The sequence below is a fragment of the Thunnus maccoyii genome, chromosome 12 (assembly GCF_910596095.1).
Source record: "Thunnus maccoyii chromosome 12, fThuMac1.1, whole genome shotgun sequence".
Taxonomy (NCBI): Eukaryota; Metazoa; Chordata; class Actinopteri; order Scombriformes; family Scombridae; genus Thunnus; species Thunnus maccoyii.
In genome coordinates this window covers 4,464,114-4,481,635 of record NC_056544.1, presented here as the reverse complement: position 1 = coordinate 4,481,635, position 17,522 = coordinate 4,464,114, and the positions used below count along the sequence as shown (strand labels likewise).

General features: G+C 37.6%; 1 protein-coding gene across 1 annotated transcript in view; it reads right to left on the bottom strand.

The window, feature by feature from the left end:
- Positions 1-909: 909 nt before the first annotated feature.
- klhl20 (kelch-like family member 20) overlaps positions 910-17,522 on the bottom strand; it is a 37,658-nt gene continuing 21,045 nt past the window's right edge. The window contains exon 14 of the mRNA XM_042428446.1: positions 910-1,606. Coding sequence (XP_042284380.1) covers positions 1,561-1,606 — 46 coding nt within the window. The 3' untranslated portion in view covers positions 910-1,560. The remainder of the gene's footprint in view (positions 1,607-17,522) is intronic.

Genomic DNA, 17,522 nt, shown 5'->3' with positions numbered 1-17,522 from the left:
TCTGAAGACTATGAGATCCTGTGCATTTAATATCTCTTTTTAATTAGCAGTGTTGTGATAGCTGAGGAGGTTCTGTTACACTGCGGTGAGCATGGAATATTGTTGAGGCGGTGGTTCACCAGAGGAACTACGCTGAGAAATGAACAGGCATGCTATGTCTCTAAGCCTTAAAATTCCTTAATCCTCCCCCCCAAAAAACATCACATCTTTCTCCATTCAACATCGCAAAAATAATTACAGATGAGTCTGAGCCAGGTGATTAGCATACAGTACAGCCCTAAAGCTGAATTGCAGCAGTCCGGCTGTTGTGGCGTTGTAAAATGGCGATCTATGAGCTGCAGGTTGCAGCTTCTTGTGTGAGGATTTTACCGTATGGTGAGGGACTGTGTGGAGCACCCTTGAGAAAAGTATTTAACCTTTAACTGCTTCCCTTAATGTCACCCTGTCCCAGATAAGGGCCACAGCAAAACAGAGAGGGCCTTAAAATGCTGTAGAGCAATGCTGCCCCCACCTGGTCATACTGATAACAACACTGTCTAAAAGATTTTGATTGATATTGAGGATTCTTTGCTTAGTTAGAAGAAGTAAAAGACATGAAATTGAAAAAAATCCATCAGAACTGAAATCCCTGCAATCACATGTCACATATTTGCAGTAAAACATATTCAGTTATAAAAAATGAAGGCACTCGTTGTGAAGAATGGTTGCTTTCAAAGAGATCAATTTTGATGCTTTAAGACATTGGTTCCCAACCTAGGGGTTGTGTCCTTCCAATGGGTCCCAAGAAAAAGGCTGAAGGGTCATGAGGTGAGTAAAGAAATAAGAAAGTAAAAGGTTTATCACACAAAATTAGGTTTATTTTTTCTAATTGCTTTGTTTTTTTCCTGTGAAATAGTGAATATTTCCTCTTTCAAATGAAACAATCTGAGAAGGATGAATAGTTCTTTCACTGAATTTCTCAAAACTCAGCAAGACCATAACCTGTAATAAGAGGTAACAAGCAGAAGCCAGTAAAATACTGAAACCTCCAAATTCAAAGAAAACTATACAGAAGACATGACCTCAGTGTCCTAAATAGTAGCTACAGTCCTTTCTGCTAATACTACTACATATATCCCAATGTGAATTGCAATCATATGGAGCCTTGAGGCAACAGCTGTGTTATTACCACCTGCATTGGTCTCAGTGAGTAGGTAGAAATCCCTGAGGTGCAATATGGTTTGTTCACTCTGAAGAAGCAAAACGTCTGTCTTTGTGCTCAACCATGTAATTTAATTTTTTTTAAAAAGAGGGAGATTTCCGAGACATCTTTCAGAGTGCAAAAGCATTTTTGACTCCTGATTGTTTCCCACACCTGTCAAGTACCTGGAGCTCATTACCTGAGACTTGGACTTATTACCTGAGACTTGAGCTCTGGCTTGTAGAGGGGCCTAAGGTAAATCTAGTTTTAAGGCCTTTTTTATATAAAATTAAACTGCTTAATCAGGTTACCACAGACTGATTACTGGTCACTTACTAATACATACACAATAGACAGATTGGGAGAAACTGGAGGGAGGTTCACCTTGGGCCCACAGCCCCGGGGCCCCTAGTTGGTTGGCTCTGCCTGAAAGGAATAAAAGAGTACAAAATAAATAGAGCTAGACCGGCTGATATTAGCTTATTTGCCTATAAGTAATAAGAAACGCCAGTACATAAATGACAAACATATATTTGAGGTCATTAATTTGTGTTTATGTGAAAAAGACAAAATAATATTGGCTGTTATAGAGTATTATCAGATTTTTAAAATTTTTTTAGATCTCTCAAATATCAATTAGAGTAGTTGAATATTCTACATTGTTAAAGTTCATTCAAGGCCTTGCAGTTTTCAAGGACATGTTAATTCCAGTTGAACATGGAATGAGTTTAAAATGCCCAAAGTTCACAAACTGATAAAAGACCATGTAAAGTGAAAATGGAATCAGAAACTTTGACAGAGTTGAAGTGTTTTATCATTTTTCCATGATGTCCCCTGTGGAAAAGATTATAAATGGCAGCAGCGGAGCGCAGGCTGAGGAACATATACAGTAACAATACACATCCATAAGTATAATCTGTGTGAACTATGTTTATATAAATAAATCTTTCTATTCACGTCAGACTATGTTATGCACAACTCTCAATCAATCCAACCTGTCTTTTAACCTGCTTTTGCATTAAGTTGCTCTTAGCAGCTTACATGTGCTAATGGCAGTCAGCGATAACAAGTGAGAACAGAACGTTTCTCACATCAAACTTATTATAGGCTGTGTGCATACATTGGCCTTTAGTCACTACATGGTGAGATATCTCACATTCAGCAGCTTATTCACACCAAGGTTAACAGTCCCTGCACAGAAACACTCTCATGGAGCAGATATGATTTACAGTGGCAGGACCTGCAGGGATTTCTGCTTTGGACAAAAAGGCTATTGCAGCTTTCAGCGACAGCCCTATTGGTATTACAGTCCTGTTCAATAGAAGTGACTGAGCAAGTTTAGCCTGGATGCAAGTTGATCTTCAGAATGCCAGGCATAGCGCCAGAACAGACACATCAACGAGACATGTACAACAAAACCTGGCAAAAATCTTTTTATCAGCAGCTCTACTTTTTAGACAAATTGGGTCCATTTCTCAGTTTCAGTTGACTTCAGTTTAAGTCATCACACTGAAAATATCTGTGCTCCTATGAACTAAAAAGCTCAAACTGAATCTTTCCTATACTCTGTTCTCAGTAAAGACATTCTGTACCTTCCTCTGTATATGCTCAAAAGCTCCTGCACAATTTATTTGGCAATCTTGGAAAAATGGAAAAATGGTTTTACAGTAAATAATATTTACTGATGTTTCATGTGATTGGTGAGGATGCTGGAGAGGAAATGTGAAATCTACTATTTTCTCCTACACTGTTTAGAAAAGCAAATGTGTCACTTCACCCAATTCATACATAAATTTCATTATATTTTCAATTTCAATAGTGTTTTATCTTCTTTCCTTTGAGTCAGCTGACTGAGGTATTCTTTTATTCCTCCTACAGTTCTCAGCCAATTGTCACTGCAGTGTTTTTTATCCTTTTATAACTACTCCACAAAAAATTGAGCACTCTTTCTCTATTTTTTTTCTCCAGAATTCAACACAGAGGAACCAAGAGATTTTGATTAAAAATATATATGTTTAATATACATTTAAACAGCATTTTAGGGATCTGAATTAGTCCCACTTGTTATTTTCTCTTACAAATCTAATGTAATCAAGAGCTTAAATATTAGTGGATTGATCAATTAGTTGATCAGCAGAAGACTAATCAACAACAATTTTCATTGTTTGACTGTCCATGTCATTGTCATTGTTTAATTAATTACAGTCATTTATTTAAAATTCAGTTTCCGGCTTCTCAGATGTGAGAATTTGTTTCTTTTCTCTCTTTCTGTAAATTGGGATCATCATCTTGGGCTCTAGGAACTTGTGATTGTCATTTGTCTGTATTTTAGGAAACTTTACAGACTCAACTTTTAATCAATCAGTTGAAAAAAACAGTACATACAGTACATGGGTCTAAGACACAAGGGAAAGCAAGCAGGTATGTAGTTTGTCCTGTAAAACGAGATGAGACAGAGATTTTTGCAAATGTCAGACAGGTTGCTCTTGGTAGAACTGATTTAAATAATAACTGCATTATCAAATTCACATCTCACAACAAGTTCCCAAGGTCTACAATCATTCAATTAAAAAATTCAAAATTCAATTAAAATCAAAAATAAAAAATCATTTTCAGTATTTGAGAAGTTGACATTTCAAGCAAAGAAGGAGAAAAAGAAGTGAAATCCGCCTACTGTTGTTTGTTTATGTGGCCTCTGGAGTCAGCAGAAGAGAAACTAACCAATCGGAACAAAGTGGGCTCATCGGGAGAGGGGCTTTAAAGGGACAGGCTAAACTGAGGGGCTGCATAAAGGGTCAGTATAAGATAAATAAGGAGTTTTTTGCAAATAAGTACTGCAAAGATATTCCAGGAGAGCCCCAGAATATAAATATAGACCTGGAAATGTGGATGTTATGTCCTCTTCAAAGTTTTTCGTTGTCAGTGGAAACTGTTCCTACATCTGCACTCATCTCTAGAAACACTGCTTGTTGCTTGGGAAGGAAGACAAGTTTACCATTTTATTTGACAGTATCTCAGATGGAATACAGACAAGACGCTACCAAACATTCTTCCCAACTCCAAACTTGCGAAGAAAATTTCTTGTGGCAGGACTAAAGTCAGCAGGATTACAGAGTGCGTTTTAGACCAGTAGGCACAGGAAGGGGTACTAAAAGATTTAAAAACCATCTAGTCACTCTGTATTGGACTTGACACATGACAAAGGAAATGAAAATGTGGTCCAGCTACCTTTGCTTTTAACCAGCTGAGAGAATTAAACAGGCATGTAGCACATTTATGAAGATGACAACCAGACAAGCAAGGCTACATCGACACACATCACTAGAATTTTCAAGGACAATGATCTTAAAATAGACTGTTTTTGCTTGTTTGGCTGATAATGTGTCTGTAATCTTAAACACAAGCAGGAGCGGCTGATTCACTGTGGCTTTAAATGTCATGTAATTTCTAAATACTTTCAAACCAGTAGACTTTAGGTTCTGAGAAAAACATTCTCAGAACCAACAGCAACAATCCACAAGGTCAATCCACAAGGTTTGTTGTCAGGAACGGTGAACATCATACTTTATCTAAGTGAGATAATATTGCATTTACAGTACATCTTTACTAAATAGAACACTTTCCACTACTGCCTTACTGTATCTTTGACTGATGTTCAATTCTAGCACTTTTTAGGAGAATCTTTAGGAGACTCCATCCAGAAGAAGTGGCAGTACTCCAGTGACAATGAACTTGAGAAAGATCTTGTGAGCTCAAAGAATATCGGTTGAGGTTAAAGTGATTGTTCATATTATTGCAAGCAGTTCTGATTAAAGAAGAACACAGAAAGCTTCTCCCCCAGGTCTTTAAAGTTTCTCTTCTGCCTAATATTATGTAAGTTTTCCAAATTACTGCAATTAACATACTATTTGACAATATATTCCTCAGTTTGAGTGAATCTTGACAATCAACTCTATTTCTGGTTGTATCAGCAAGATTTAGTGCTCTAAATCTTCTACTTCTATTTTCTATTTAAGACAAAAATATGTTTTGGCAGTGTTGTAATATGCTATGATGAAAGCTTTCATCTTCTTGGTGAATGTCAGTGTGAATGCATCATTTGCTTGGTTGTTACAGTATATAGCAGCTTTTGCTTTTTGCACTGATGCCCCTTTTAAATGTCTGTTCCAATTTGAAGAGTGGGGATGCTTGTGTTATTCTGAGTACTCTAAAGGCACAATCTGTGAACAGTGTGATATATGGTTCACATTTTGACAGGTGAATGTGACAAAACTGAAATGTGGACCACAGGGACTTGATCTGATGTCACAGTTAGAGCTCACATATAGCCATACAAACAGATTGGGTCAAGTTTTACAAAAGTCCTCATAACCCATTCATCACTAAAAAAAAGATTCATATATTAGTTGACAATATACCCCAATGGCCATTTAGTAGCTTCACTGGAGCTTCAATCACTCAATCTTCTTCAAGAAATGGAGAAATACAAAAAGTGGAATATCTTGGAATTGTATTTGTTCAAATTTCCATTTTTCTCCTTTGTTGAGGAAGATTGTGTGACATAAGCGAAAGCTCCAGAAAAGCTATTAAATGCACCTTGTGGTAGAAAGTCAAGAGTGAGCTTTCAATCTCAAAATGTATTAATATAACTAACAGAAGGTGTTTTGAATGCCACTGTAAGGAACATTACTGAAGTAAATATAAACAGGTTTTTATAATACACACAGATTTTTTTTAAAAATAGGCTACATATATAAAAAAGGTACATAAAAATACTCAACTCATATACTAATTCAAAGAACTCAGACTAGGTAGATGTCATACATACTACCTATTAGAGGCGCCTCTGTGCATTTATAAAAGTATCTATTATTTTGACTGTTATGCGACTATTAGGAGTTGGTTTTTCAAGATAAGCAGTAGGTGGTGCTAATTCTCCAGTCGGGTGCCATTGAAATGCAGAAGACCTGGGATGAAAAAGATGACGTAATTAAACAAGCGCCAGTCAAACCTCAAACAGTAAAAAATAACGTAGAATACATAATGGAATTATGATATTTCTGTTTGTTTCAAGTAGTAATGTGAGGAGTGTAGTCTTCTCATTGCACCACACTGATCTACTGTTTCTACTGTTTGATCTACTAATACCCTCTAATTCAACATTTTTCACCAAAAAACAAGTGGAAGGTAATGGTGTTACTGTTCGCAGCAATGCCAGTGCTACAGCGCTGCCTCCTCGGGATGACCTGGATGCTATTGCCTGTACTGCTAGCCCAAGTTCACAGGAAGACTTCCTGTCAGTAACTGCAAGGGAACGGTCCTTTACGCAAATGTCCAGGATTAAAAATGAACTAAAGACAAGGATGACAGAGACGCCTGAACATGCTGTCACTCATGGTCATTGAATTGGAACTCTGGGAGTTGGACTTTGACGACTTGATCAATGACTTCTCTTCAAAGAAGGCCAGAGGAAAGCCGATAGGTTGGGTACTTTTCACTGTGGTTTTGTGTGGTCATAGCTGTGACTCTGTACTACATTTGATGTTCATTTATGTATTCTTTAATGTTTTTTTGTTGATGGTTTTATTTAAATTAAGGTGTGTGTGTTTTGACTCCTAAAGATGTATATACTGTGCTGTACATGGCATGTATACAACGAAACTGGCCTAAAATGGCAGTAAACATGTCAAAATAACGAATATAATTTCAAAGTAATACATGCTGTGTGGTTGTGGGTTGCCCTGTGTTATTGTGAGACCAAACTCTGTGTGCTTGAGGAGGGTACACACATTGCACATGTACTATTTGCGTGTGTAGGTTGGGATCCGTGGCACGTTTGTGCCCAGGGCCCGTGGTCATGGTAATCCGTCCATGCTTCAGTAGGGCGGAAACGTAACCTAAGTGGACATTTAAGTCACTTGCTTTACATCATGACTTATTCACTCAATCTGTGTCCCATGCACTTTGTCGCATTTCAGCCAACCTTTATTGTGTTGCATTATTATCTGTCTGTTACTGTTTGTAGTCAGTGCATAGAATTGCTGTAATGAACATAATAACATTGTCCTCCATGGTTAAGTATGATAGTTGGTCAAATATTAGCCTTCCCTACCTTCAGCCTCCTCCTATGCAGTAGCACTCACCAAGGGTTGAAATTTTAATTATTTCCGTTGTCGGTTTTCATCACTTATTCATGAAACCTTCCTGGTAAAGAAAAGCAACCTCTAGCAGATAAGTTAAGACTTCTACTCCAAGTTACTAGTATTAATAGCGAGCTTGTTAACTCGTTTGTTAGCGTGTAAGCTACATCCACACTAAGCTAGCCAAATCTAAAAAACACAGTTGAACACTGCATGTTTTCATGCTGTTTTGGTTAAGATCTTCAACCACACTGATTAGGCTTTTCAGTTTATATTATTATTCATCCTAATGAGTGAAATATGTATATATTTTAAATGTTATTACTCTTTTGTTCTGCTTATTCATGCTGGTTCAGTGTGGATGTAGTATTTGTCCAAACGTCTGAGCTTACATTTTTGGTATACAACACATTAGCCCCTTTTATACAGGCCGTTCAAGGCAGAATTGCCGCGCCTTTATTCCACCTAGCTGTTCTGTATAAAAGGTACGGACACGGAGTTGGTGGGCAGAGTTTCTCTGCCAATAAGCCGACTATGGAGGTAGTCACAGAGCCAGATCGACGTCTGTGTAAAAGGGACAGCCGGCATGGTGGGACACTGTGTTAGACGTCACACCAGCATGCTATGTAAAAGCACACACGGGGGCAGCATTATGCCGGCTTTGTTTGATTCAGTGTAAAAAACCAAAGGCAGTTTAATGACGGATCTTCTTTACGGCTATAATGCAGGATCTCTGTATTAAAGATCCTAGTGAAAGACAGCAAACACTTTCTGCAAGAGTGATCCAGCAATACACTTTAGTTGTCCTCTTTACTAGGATTTTAGTCACTAGCAGTCGGATTTTTTTTCAAATCCATTCAAGTGGAATTATTTCTGTACATTTGAATTATTACATTTGATGTAGTTTTATTTTTTCTGCTAAGCAGGCCTTAATGGAGGCAGTTTTGTGCTAGGTCCTAGTAACTAGCAGGAAGGATCATGTTAATATCACATCTTTTACCATGGTCTGGGGGAATACTCTTTTCTGATTGGCCGGCAAGTGTGCATTAAAACATGTATTGCACACATAGTTCAGCCTAAGTTTAATCACTGCTCTAAATTCATCTGCTATCCAACCTGTAACCATAGCAACATTAAAGAGCACAGCTGTCAAAGCTTATGAAGTTTTGAAAAATGGGATGCAGCAGAGGAAAAAGAAATGGAGAAGACAAAAAAAGAAACCAATAGAAAAACAGTACAAGGAAGTAACACCTGAAGAGCTTAAAATAACAGAGGAAGAGATGAGATTAATACAAAAAAGGCAACAAAATGGGCAGTTAATATACTGAGAAACTTTCTTTACCAAAAACAAAAGAAAACAGATTTGGAGACATACTCTGCAGTTATGCTTAATGACACCTTAGGTTTGCTTTGTGTCGGGTGGTTCTTCGGCTTCACGTTGTGCCTTAAAACCGTTAAACACACACCTACTCATTGATTATCTCTGTTCTAGCCCTACAGGCCCTACAGTGGTGGAATGACCTCCCACTGAACTCAGTACAGCAGAGTGCTGCCATACTACACTACAGGCTGAAACCCACCTTTTCAGACTACACCTAGACACCCCATGCTAGCTTTCTCATTTCTTAAAAACAAATATAAAGAAAACTTGAACTGTAACACTTAGCATGCTTTTAGTTCTAAACTAATAAATGTTAAGTTGGAAATATGAACAGAAGGTAAACTCAAGCAGTAGTTCAGGAGAACTTGCACTTCATACATCTATGAATACAACCCAAATCCAAGATGGAGCATAATTTCCTCCTTGCTTACTGAATGTGGTGACAAGTTCATTGCTGCCACTGGTGGCCAGAAGATATATTGCAAAACTCTATGCTCCTACATCAGTGTTCTTGCAATATAGCTTCCAGACCCTAGTGGTATTTTCAACATTCATCCAATAAGCACCAAAGATCTTCCAAAAAACAAGTTCTTGTCAATTCTAAAAAAAAAACTACTAAAATAACTACTACTACTAAAATGTCTGACTTCTTGAATATAAGCAGGATTAAAAGGAGGAGTAGGAGTAAAAATATCCAATGAAAAGTCTGCACTTTATATTTTTTACAGTTCCGCATGTTGTACCTCTTACCTATGTATGGTGATTTATTTGCCTGGTTTCTTTGAGCTTAGTGTCTGTAGAATTTGGCAAGTGCTGCCTTTGTAAGTATAGTATTACTGCTAACATGTTGAGCCAATTAACATGGCTTTTATTGCAGGGATCTCTGGAACACTTAAGAGTCTAAATTGGCAAATGCTGAAGCTGTAAGTGTAGTGCAGAGCTAGAGGGCTCCCTCATAAGTCATAATGCGGCAGTGTGACGGTTAACGTAGGTATAGGAACACATTATGAGATTATAGGTATTATAAAAGCCAATCTGCTCTCTTCTGTGGTCATGGTTGTGATTGATTGAAGTGCAGTGCTATGGCATATGGTGTTATATAATCATGTATGTCAGTCAGTGTTAGTGGCAGCTTAAAGAGACAGAGTGCCGTCACTCCTCCCCCGATATGTATTCAAATGTCAAGTCTTTCCTTTCTCAGTTTGTTTGCAAACAGAAATGTGGGAGGACTGCACATGAACATGTCAATGGATGCAGAATGTTTTGCTGCATTTGGATCTGCTGCGCAAAACTATTGAACTCACAGGAATGAAAAACTCAACTTGGCTACAGATACTGATGTGCCAAAAAAAACCAAAAAGTGCACTTGCCAACTTTGAATGGCAAGGTCAATGAGGTCTAGTCCAAGATAAATCCAAGTCTGAGCATTTTAGGGTTGAGTCAGACTCAAGACAAGAGTCAAGAGTCCAAGCCGACTCAAGACCAAGCCAAGACACTAAAAACCAAAACAGTGTCCATTCAACAAGCCCACAACAAGTGGCATCGTCCATCTATTCCCATCACGACCACAACTCAGATTAAATATAATTACATCAAAACCAATTTAAAAGTTGACCATGAATGTATGACATCTTTCCATACATTTGTGTGTAAAAGCACACTTTACTTTTACATCACCTTTCAAAACAGAAGATTCAAAGTGCTTCACAGGAAGAAGAAAAGAGAAAGAGGGCGATTAAAGAGAGAGAAGACAATATATTAAACAAGGAGTTATTTATAAATGAATAAATAAATTAATATATTTTTGTTTGTTTGGGTTTTTTTTTTAAGTATAATAACCACAAAGTATGAGCCATGAAAAGAAGCAAAAGTCAAAGAAAACAACTGTAGGTTGGGATCAAAAGTAATCCAAAGATTTTTTTAAACTAGGTAGAACATTTTGGGCAAGTGGCAATACATGCACAGAGAGAACAACATTGGACCAAGAATTGATCCTTGTGGAACACCATGCACAGTATGAAATGGCTCAGGACAATAGTGGAACAGGTAAGTCTTTGGCCAAAAATGTCTTGAGATTGGACTCGAATACTACAGACCCGCCATAGATTGAGTACAAACCCTATTTTGGATTCTTTGGAGAATAAATGTGTACATGGTTACTTTGCTGACAGCAGCTATCTACCCAATAAACTGGCAACTCAGCTTGTATAAACATTGTTTCTTTAGTGTATTGCTATCTATCGTTGTGCTTGAGAGATCATAAATAAAGCTTAAATCGGAGTCATTGATGCATCAACACATTCTTGTAACAGCACTTAAGAGAAACATACATGCAGGTGATTTCCAGCTTGATGATCAAAGTGTAAGACATAAAGATGACCATAACTATGGAAACTCTCGGATATATTGGAATATATCCGAGAGTTGTTCATTATCGCTGAGATATGTAACCTCAGTAGAAGAGGATACTGCAGTCCTTCTGACATACATCAGCAGGTATATAACCATAAATCTCTCAACTGGGCTGTATGGTGAGTGACAAAGGGTGCTTTTAAGTTCTGCTGCTGAAGGATTTAAGTGAAAAGACCTCAGATGTACTTAATGTAATTTCTTATCCTCTAGTGGCATTAAAGTGGTATGAAGTTAGAGAGCACAATGACCTTGAGATGGTCATTTCTGATGAGTTACAACTACTTATAATGATGGAAAGAATCTCAGCAAATAGGATGTCATGTTTTCTTTGAGTTCATTATGAATGGGTTAAATCCCAATTTGTTTTTCTATTTTAATTCACAACTGTAGTTTAATGTGTTTCTTGTGTTAAAGTTTCCATCATTTACACACCAAACACTGTAATAGTTTTCAGCCAGATACTGAATCTCAGGGACTTTACTAACCACAGAGCAGGATCCCTGCTGAGAGACAGCTGATTAAAGATCTCTAATACATTCAGACATTCAGTACTCCAGCTTTTGTGTGGTTGGCGATGGATGTGTGGGAGGGGGGGTAGTCTCACTGATTGTCGATCCTTATCATTTGTTTACCAGGGCCAGAGTCTATGATTGGAGTACTAATAGTGAATGTGCTTCCATATCCTCAGCTTTAATGGAAAATAAATGGTAGATAATGCAGAGTCAATTCTTTTTAAAAAGACATGATTAAACTTTGTTTTGGGAATCAGGATATTGAGATGCCTCTATGTGCACAGCACGAAAACATTTTTCTGTGGGCTGAAAACCAAACTGAGCTGTGTTTTGTTTACTCTCACGTTTTTTGAACAGGGCAGCTCTCACAGTTAGTCATCTCATAACTAAGAAATAACACTCTATTACAGAAGTTAAAACTAGATCCTCACAGAGACCCCTCTGTTCATAAAAGAGGTATAACTTGTGAAATTCATTCAAAACTTTGTGGTCATGAAGTGCAGGAAAATTATAGCCAGTACAAAGTCAGATGGGAACAAAAGAAATGGGGCTGTACTTAGGTACAGTGGTGCTTTGAGCGAAATGCTAAAGTTGTCATGCTAACATGCTCACAATGAAAAAGCTAACACGCTCATGATTAGCAGATATAATGTTTACATTGTTCATCTTAGTCGGCATGCTAACATTCGCTAATTAGCACTAAATACTAAGAACAGCTGAGGTGGATGGAAATATCATTAGTTTTGAAGCTTTTAGTCATGAATGAAAACATTGGAAAAATTAAAAAATTTGACCTGATGATGGTGCTTGAGGAAAGGTGAAGAGTATACCAAAGTCAGCAGGATTCGTCCTCTGGGGACCATCAATCTGTCTGTAAAAAATGTGGTACCAATCCATTTTGTAAATGTTTATAGTTCACAGGAAAAGTGAAAAATTGGACATGCTGGTGAGGAAAAGTCAAGCAGTCGCTATTGGAAATCAGCACTGACAAAAGAGTAATGCCTGCACACTTTCTCACTTAACACTTAAAAAGTATATATATACTGTATATATTAAGTATATATATCATCCCTGGCTATTACTGGAATATCTTCCTTGAGAACTTCAGATTACATCAAGACTCAACATAAATATAAATGAAGCTTTGGTGAAAGTTCAATAAGAAAGAGCTTTTCTCTCATGTTCTGCCTTTATTCCTCCCTGGATGAATTTCTGCTATTTCTTCCTGTTTTAATTCTCTTTATCACTTCTCCGTTCCCACACTGTCAAAGTCCCTACATTCACAATTCACTATTTCTACCTGCCCCGAACCAATCAGTCTCTAGATGCCCATCACCACCATGATCTCCAGGATGTCCAGTTTCCATCAACCACCTGCTGGATTTACTGCACCACCACCAAAGTCTAGTCTCCGGGGGATCATGTCCTATCTCCAATCTTCACATCAGCCTACACTAAATGAAGATGCTTCACTGCCAAAGTCTTTTTCTGTTGCTTACCTCAATAAAAATTCTCATACACTTCCAATTGATATCTCCTTATTTAAATAAACATTGCAACACTCAGGGAGGCTTTTGTGATGTTAAAGTTGCTTTACCTAATTTTTTTTTTTGGGCCATTTGGGGACAGCAAAATAAGCTGAAATCACAACATCTGAGATATTATCACCTTATAAAGTGGTAAGTGGCAAATGTGTTAGCTATTTACACATCCAGCAGACACATCCTGCAGGCATTAGCAGTCATTTGGTGTCGTGTTTCTGGCCACCTGAAGAACATTCATGGTTTTTTTTTTTTGGTCTCTGCCAATTCCTGAGGGAAATATCTGGCTCTTTAGCTGCTAAATGCTCCTCTATGTTCACCTGCTAGTTGCTAACTTTGTCAGTTTGTCTGTCATTCAGTGGTAGGCAGGTAGTGTTCAGTAGGAAGCAGTTGATGAGGGCTTTCAAACATAACCTTTGTTATTAATACCTGTGCTTTTCCTACTTTAATTGTCTGCTGTGAAAAAGGTCTGTGATGCACACACAAGTTAAAAGCAAGTACATGACAATGAGAGGTCAAATGATCTGAATGTCACTTTAAATTTGCAGCAGACGAAGTCTTTTCTTTGCTTCTTTAACATCTGTGTTGGCTTTATTTCTGCCAGGGAACCTCAGACGAGATACCATTACGAGGTAGACAGTTCATCAAGCTGAGTGAGAGTTTTGGCAGAGTGCCTCAAGGTGAAAGAGTTGCATATTGTAGCTTTCAGTTCTTTGATAATAAACCCTCAAGTGTACGTGTTAAGAGATGAGTCACTGTCCTGTCATTGTTTTCCTTGTCTGAAGATGTTATTTTTTTGTGATTGTTTCATTTAGTTTTTGCTTTATAGCAAAAGGAAAATGTCTAAAGTGTTAAATCAAAGTTCCTAAAATTCATTCTGCTTTAAATACAGAGAGAAAGTCTTAAAAGCAACAGTTTGAACTCTCAGCTTAATCAGGGGGTTTCTCAAGCTTTATTAATAACATCCACTATTTTTTTAGTGTCCAACAGCTCCATGCAAATTTTTTAATTTACAATTGGACTCCTCAGAGGGAGTTCCTCTTATCATCAACGTTGACCCAGACCAATTTGCAGCAGGCCGTCTCTAAATCATTAGGAAAGTCGACTGCTTAATCAGCCTCTCATCATGATAATCAACACTCATCATTCAGTGACCTTCATGGTGTTTTTGAGGATGAGGAGCTGTGCGGGAGAGTACCCCAGGACCTCATCTAATAAAAGAGCATAGTCCAACTCTGATTTGACTTTTTACCATGATAATGTCTTCACAATGTTATTCAATTACTATGCCTTGCTACAGTATGCTTATGTATAGGTCCTCAAAAATAACAATAAATGAAACTAAGGTTAATATGTTAATACTGTACGGCAGTGGCGGCTGGTGACTCAAAAAATTGGGGACGACAGGAGGAAAACCAACATGGAATCTTACAACAAACCACATCATACTATGTCATTGTCCCCCCATCTGATGAAATTGGAGGGGTGGGGGACAATTTTATACACCAATAAAACAATATGCTTTAAAAACAAAAACACCTGAGTGGTGAAAAGGCTGCTTCTTTAAAGACATTTATACATATTGTTTCTAAACAAAGAAGTGCACCTTTTTGGCCGTGCAGTGGTTCAAATTCAAATTCAAATTTCATGACAGTTGAATGATCAATTGAATGACAGAAAGACATTCTCCATTTAGTTCTGTTTTTAATAAACACACTCAAAACTGTATACTAATCTCAATACTAATACTAATCCCATATCTTACACAACTAAATGCATGATGCAGAATGAATGCACGGGCAGTGGTGGTCTAAAGGTTGGAGAAATGAGCTTTCGACTGGAAGGTTGTCAGTCGTCAGATAAATCTGGGTGGGGAAAGTGAGAAACTGCTCCAGTGGAGCTTCTCAGTGGCCAGCAGATCAGACTGTGGTTGTACTGGGCAGCTTCCAGGTGTGAATGTCTGTTACTGTGTGAATGTGATCTGCCAAAGAGAGGCTTCCTCTCAGTGAAAACTTCCCTGATTAAATAAAAGGTTAAAAAAAAGATCTCAGTATTTGTGCATAAATTTACTTTAGTACAAACTTTGGAACAGATCCTAATTCTGCTGTTCTTCTGAGTAGCTTCTGCAAACACTGCAAAGTCAGAGGACACTTGTGATGCTGCATCTCATACTTGTTAGGTCCAATCTAATACTTGCAGATATAATATAGTACTGTATATAAAAAGCCAGATCAACATAACCTTCCCCCTCTTAACTGCACATCTTCTGTTCCAATGTTTTCTCTATGGAGGAGCTGCTCAATAACAGGACAGAGTGGGCAGAAGGTCGTACTTCTGGCTCAGTGTTTAAGTTCTAACTGCCAACGAGATGCTGTAAAAAACCCCAGCAACACAACATATTAAATATATCCCATATACATACTGGAAGCAGAAGCTAGCTCCAGCTGAGCCACAATCTAAGATAAGTGCATTTCAAATTGTTTGGACTCTTGCCCAGAGCAAAGTTTTCATGCTTTAGTGTATATTTTAGAGTAAGGGTGTGTCTTCTGGGACAGACACAGTAAGCAGGTGATTGCTCAGTAAAGATTCGCCTGCAGCTATTGGCTCAGCACATTTATGAGACAGTAAAAGGAGAACGAGAAGGGGAGACAGAAAGAGGAGTGGTGCTGAAACACAAGGAGAGAGAGAGAGGGGCAGACATGCACATACAGTAGGTCTCTCTCTCTTCTTCTGACTGTGTTTGTGGCTGTGTTTGTCCATCCTTAGTTGTGCTGGGATTTGGTACACAGCAGAGCGGAGCATATATAGAAAGCCTATTGACCTTTAATTCTTCACTGCTTGCACTCAAGCCAAGCACTGCACAATTGGAATTTTGTTTGAGAGCCTCTTGTGGGAGCCTCATTTCTTTTTTTTCAAAATATGTTGGGATGACTCGCAGCATTAATTACTTTGGCTGTAAAACCCAAACAAATCTGTGTCAGAATAGACAGTAACATCCACACAATTAAGAGGTAACACTCTCTAATAAGGTGCATATAAAGGCATTATAAATAATATAGCATTTATAAAGTGTTTGAGTTATGACTAATGGCTTTATTTATGGTAAATACATTATTTAGTAAAGCTTTGCAGATCAGTAATGAGACCTTAACAACTTTTGGGTTGCTGGGTTGTGAAAAATCACTTTAACAGGTGACAGGTTTACTAGAAAGTGCTTACAATAAGCCATTACTTACAACTTATAAATCTTTCATGAAGGGTGCCTTATTAAAACTAAGTTCCACTAAACCTTTTGATGGTTCATTAAAGCCCCTGAAAATTAGTTTTTGGCCTTGCTACATAAGAAACAACTTCACAACTGTCATTAGAAATTGTTGAAAAATCCTGATTGGTTTACGTGATTTTTCAGCCTCACTCATTTCAAATCATTGACTAGACTACAGACAAAAATATGCATATATTCATTCAGACCTTTTAAATAAAATTCCACATCATATAAAGTCTGTCAAGCAGTTAAACAACCCTCAAACTGTGGTAATAATAATAATAATAATGGTAAGTACTTTTTATTTTATTAATTCAACGCCTATTCCTAACATGACATCACCAATCTTTTTCTGTGGTGAAGGTTTAACAGTCACTATTAGTTGTTCAGTATGTCACCAGTACATTTCTCAAAAAGGGCGAGGTGATATGGTTGATATCATCAGAATGTTTCTAATATTAGTATCATCATATTATGGGTATTGTAGGCAAAACCATGCACTGTACTGCATAAAATGCTCAAATTGATGTCAAACACAATTCACTGTATTTGCTGGGTCATACATTCATTTGTCTGAACTGGGAGGAAATTTGTCAGCTGCAGTGACTTTATGTGGAAGTGTATGAGCTGAATAGACGTGTTCGGTTTCATGACACTGAATGTCTCTCAGTCTTACAGGCTACAAACACTTTTTTGTGCTCAAAATAAGAATAGTTAATCCAGCAGGCTGCGAGGAAACTTTACCTTTGGTTCACCCAAGTTTCTTCAGTAATGGGTACTTTAAGCCCCAAAAGTATTGTTATTATCAAGCATATCACTGTGATATGTGAGTTCTTCATTCTCTGCAATCTTAGATTTTTTTTTCTTTTTCTTTAAATTCTTTTAGAAGTTTCATTACTCTTTGGAGGGCAGCAGTACGAAAACAATCTAGACCTTGAAGATATTTTGTAATCTGGTGTTAAACTGAAGTAAGGACTTATTAAAGGGAAACTTGTTTTTTAGGGAAAACTAATTTTGATACAATTAAGCTTTATGTGTTCTACTGGGACACAACATGGCTGCCTCCCAGTCAGGTGTCCATATGAACAGTG